The sequence below is a fragment of the Herpailurus yagouaroundi genome, unplaced genomic scaffold (assembly GCF_014898765.1).
Source record: "Herpailurus yagouaroundi ecotype Mexico unplaced genomic scaffold, PumYag 64467, whole genome shotgun sequence".
Lineage (NCBI taxonomy): Eukaryota > Metazoa > Chordata > Mammalia > Carnivora > Felidae > Herpailurus > Herpailurus yagouaroundi.
In genome coordinates, this window is record NW_024417768.1 from 196 (window position 1) to 4638 (window position 4443).

The window sequence follows — 4443 nt, forward strand, 5'->3', positions numbered from 1 at the left end:
CTCGGGGAGAGAGGGCTGAGTTTTGTGCGCCTCCGTCCGCTGCGCGCGCCGCTCCAGGCCCCGCCGCGCCCCGCCTGCGCCCGGGACTGCGCCGCGGCACTCACTGCCCCGTTTATTTGTCTTTGGAGCAGGCGGGCCGCGCCAGAAGCGGGCGATCCCGCAGTGTCCTGCAGCCGCGGACGCCGCCTGGCTAGGATGACACCACGTTGAGCGCGCCTGCAAACAACAACAACAACAACCGCCGCCGCGGCCACCGCGTCCTGCTCCTCCGAAGCGCCGCCGCCGCCGCCGCCGGTGTAGCCGCCTCCGCGCCCCCCCGGCCGTCCGGAGCGCCCCGGCCGCTGGTGTATGTGGCGCCTGCCCGGGACGGGCTGAAGCCGGCGGCGGGGCCGGACCGCAGGCGCCGAGCAGGGCGAGCGCGGCCAGGGTAGCCGCCTGCCGCCGAGCCCCGAGCGCCGCTGCTCGCGGAAGCGCTTTCGGCCGGGAGCTGCGGCCGCCGCCAGCAGTTTTCATGTTTGGGATTCAGGAGAATATTCCGCGCGGGGGGACGACCATGAAGGAGGAGCCGCTGGGCAGCGGCATGAACCCGGTGCGCTCGTGGATGCACACGGCGGGGGTGGTGGACGCCAACACGGCCGCGCAGAGGTACGTACCGGCCGCCCCCGCGCGCCCCGGCCCCGGCCCCGGCCGCCGCGCTCCTCACCGGGCCGCTGTCCCTTTCCTCCCGCAGCGGCGTGGGGCTGGCGCGGGCGCACTTCGAGAAGCAGCCGCCCTCCAACCTCCGGAAGTCCAATTTCTTCCACTTCGTGCTGGCGCTCTACGACAGGCAGGGGCAGCCGGTGGAGATCGAAAGGACCGCTTTTGTGGACTTCGTGGAGAAAGAGAAAGTAAGTGCCCGCACTCCATCCCACCTTCCACCTTTCTACAAGTGGGAGGCGGGCGGTGCCCGCGCGCGGTGGCCCCGCGTGCCCCCCTCGGCGGCGGGGACCGCTCGGCGAGGCGCCCCCGCCGCCGCCACGTGCGGCCGCCCGGGCCACCGCCGAGGGGCTGCGCAACTTCTGCGCGCCCCCGGACTCGCTCGGGGCGAGGAGGACGCTGGGCTTCCAGCGGGAAAGTGACATCACCGCGCCGCTCCCAGCTACGAGTCCTGCCATGTGTGAGGCCGCGGGGCCTCGGGGGCGCAGGGGGACCGAGCGCGGTGGCCGCGCCGGACGCCGATCGCACTAAACGCAATTATTTATCGTTACTTTCAGGAGCCCAACAACGAGAAAACCAACAACGGCATCCACTATAAACTGCAGTTGCTGTACAGCAACGGTAAGTGGCCGCCGCCGCCCGCCCCGCCCGGGCTCGCCCTCCTTTCCCGAGACGGCTAACGGACTCAAAGATTGCGAGATTAAAATGACACGGATGTAAACACGAAATATTCTCGTGGCATAGGCGGAAAACAAAACATAAACGATCAATAAGTCGATGGCACTTCACATGATTAACCGGTGGGGCTCGAAGCAGAAAGTAAAAAGGGGGATCGATATGGGGCTTCAGGAGGACATCACTTTTAAGTGACTTTTTTCAATTTTGCAAATTAATGTTAATTATGGAGATGGGGGCAGCTCCATAAGCGGAGCGGAACTGACTTCCTGTGCACGAGTTTTTGAAAAAAAAAAAAAATCCTCGAGAGACACTAGAAAGAGTTCAAACTCTCACTCAGTTTCCATTTCATGCTTTCTGTTTTCTAAAAATAAATGACCACATGGGCCCACCCGGTGCAGCCACCGGGCCTGCTCGCAGCCTGGCAAATTTGTCGCACCTTCCAGTGCAAACCCTGAGAGTCTTAGAGGTTCCTGACGAGGAAAAGAAACTCAGAGCAGGGGCAGCGATTGGGGTTCCTTTTCGCCTCTTAAAGGGCATGGCTGAGTTTTGCTGCATCACCGCCGGCAGCAGCAGCCCTGTGCCCCAGGTGCCCTGGCTAAAATCCTGATGAGAATTTATCCCTGTTTTTTTTTGCAGGAGTCAGAACGGAGCAGGACCTGTATGTGCGCCTCATAGATTCAATGACCAAACAGGTGAGAAAGTTTAAGCCTCCGCACTACTTTCCACTGTTCAGCTGGGTTGTCCTGGGGTTGAGAGGAGGGCAGATGGGTCTCTGGACTTGTTTTCCACTTGGCTTCCTTGACATGCTAATGAGAATTCCATATTTATTGGAATAAACGATGCGATTGGTAAAGTAGTTACTGTTGTCATCACAATAGGACATATACGCTCTATTAGATGGCTTTTGCGTGGAATCCAAGTCTTAATTAGCTGTGGTAATTAATATTTGACAGAGAAATTTCAGGAGGCTCCCCCTCTCGTATATGTTTAAATGTTTCTCTCTCTCTGCTTGGAATCATTTCATTGATTTTTTTTTTTTCTATAACAAAGGCAACTAACTCCTTTCCAAAGCCCATTGAGTTGGGCTTGATTAGTTCATTTTCCCCCCCTTTCCGGTGTGATGGTCTAGTAACGCGAGACGTTGATTTGGATTTAAAAGTGAAATGTGTTGGGGTGAAAAGTCACCTTGTTCTCCGCTAGCCCGTCTTCACCTCTCAGCCTCCCCTCTCCATAATTCAAACTCCCAGCTCCAGGGGTCACCCACACCCGTCCATTGCTCTGGGAGCTGCCTCTGTTCCCCTCTCCCACCCTCTGTCACACCTTGTAAATAACATAATTACAAGCAGTTCCTTATTAAATTATTTAACCTGTCTTGGTCAACTTTTCCGATGATAACTATTGGCTATCAGTAATGTGATTAAGTGCAGAAAAGCGCTTCATTGCTTTTTCACGCTGTGCAGTCTGGCTGGTTTTGTGCTGGGTAGTACTGTTGTTTAGTCGCTGTAAAGATCTCCCCCCACCCCCACTTTTCTTAAAATGGTGTTGGGGGAGGGGCAAGTTCCATGCGAAAATTAAATCCACTAGGCACAGCTGGATGTAAAATAGACGTCCGAGGTGGGCTTCAGGCTTGGACATGGAAGTAGAAAGTAGCGCCTCCGTTTTTGATGGTAACTTCAGGGGTTGGTGAGCCAAGTAGGACAGGAGTTGGGTGCTGCCTGCAGCCCAGGACGCAAGCTTCCCACTGTTGGCACAGCAGTTAGTTTTTTCGGATTTTACTTCCCCTTTAAAAAGTTGGTCCTGACCTAGGCAACAAGCGCGTTGGATTTTAACGTCTGCAGCGTAAAACACTTTGGTTTTCTCTCAGGGTAAAACCGATCTTGCAGGTAAAGTAGTGTCTTTGTGAGAAAGACGGAGGCAGCTGTGTGCCCTTTGGTGATTATTTCACTGGGATTCAGAGAAGCCTCGAAACGGGGCTGCTGGTTGGCAGGGTGCGTCTATTTCCTTTGTACAGGAGGGCTAAATGTTGTCGGAACCGCAGTGGTCTAATTAAGAGGTGGGTGCAGGCAGCCGTGAGTTTCTCTGGTTTGCATAGAGGAGGCGGCTTCGTTTTCAGTGTACTCTCATTGTTCATTTAGCCGTGCACCTTTGCAACATAAACAGGGCTGAAAATAAAGGCATTTAATCTCCTCTCACTGACGGGGATGGGGGGGGGGAAGGAAAGAAATAGCCCAGTAACTGATCAAAGAGTCAATGGCGCTGAACCGACAGTTTATGGATTTCTGTTTGTGCTACAAAATAAAAAATAAATCAAATATAAATACGGGGATCCATCGGAGGACAAGCCGGGCTCTGAGAAGTGCCGGCGCCTGCCGCGGCCAAGCGCCCCGCAGCCCCAGGCGGCCCATCGCTGCCGCGGTTCCCAGCGGATCCCGAGGGAGGCTGGGGCGGAGGGGCTCGCGGGGACCCTTCCCGCTTCCCAGAGGGCAGCCCCGGGCCTTGTCGAGAAAGGGCTTTGTCCGCCTGGAACTGGAGGCAAGTGTGAGAAGTGCCCGAGGAGATTGGAAGTAATTTCCAGATAATTTTCGGTGCCGGGGGGGAGGAGGGAACTGGAGAGGGGACTCCCCTCCCCCTTCCGTGGAAATTTTCTGCCGGGAACTTGCGGCTCTCGGCCCCCGCCCCCTGCCCCTCCCCCAGTGACCTTTCCCCCCGTTTTTTCCTTTTTCTGCGAGGCCGGCGGTGGGGCTGGTGCGGGCGGCCCCCGGCTCGGGTTCCCGGCGGCGGAGCCGGGCCGCGCGCGGTCGTGAGCGCACCTCGGCCTTCGCACCATCTGGCGGAGCCTCTGCTCAAAACCCACCCGAGCGTGTGCGCAGACACTGCCTTTTTACCCGAGAAAAATCATTGTTAGCAGTTTCAAAATAAACACCAGATTGGCCATTAGCACTTTCTTTGCAAATATCATCCGGCGAGGAGCACGTGGCCGCGCGGGCCCGCGCCCCGGGGCCCTGAGCACTTCTGGGGGCGCCCGGCGCGGCCACGTGCGGCTGCTGCGCCCCGGGCCCTGCCGCCCAC

The 4443-nt window shown here is 57.6% G+C and overlaps 1 protein-coding gene across 1 annotated transcript; it reads left to right on the forward strand.

Moving 5' to 3' along the window:
- Positions 1-200: 200 nt before the first annotated feature.
- On the forward strand, positions 201-2231 carry LOC121024404 (transcription factor COE3-like). The gene is made up of 4 exons (XM_040466632.1): positions 201-645; positions 731-887; positions 1254-1317; positions 2011-2231. Exons 1-4 carry the CDS (start codon positions 512-514, stop codon positions 2208-2210), a joined length of 555 nt encoding a protein of 184 aa, XP_040322566.1. The 5' UTR covers positions 201-511; the 3' UTR covers positions 2211-2231.
- The last annotated feature ends 2212 nt before the right edge of the window (positions 2232-4443 follow it).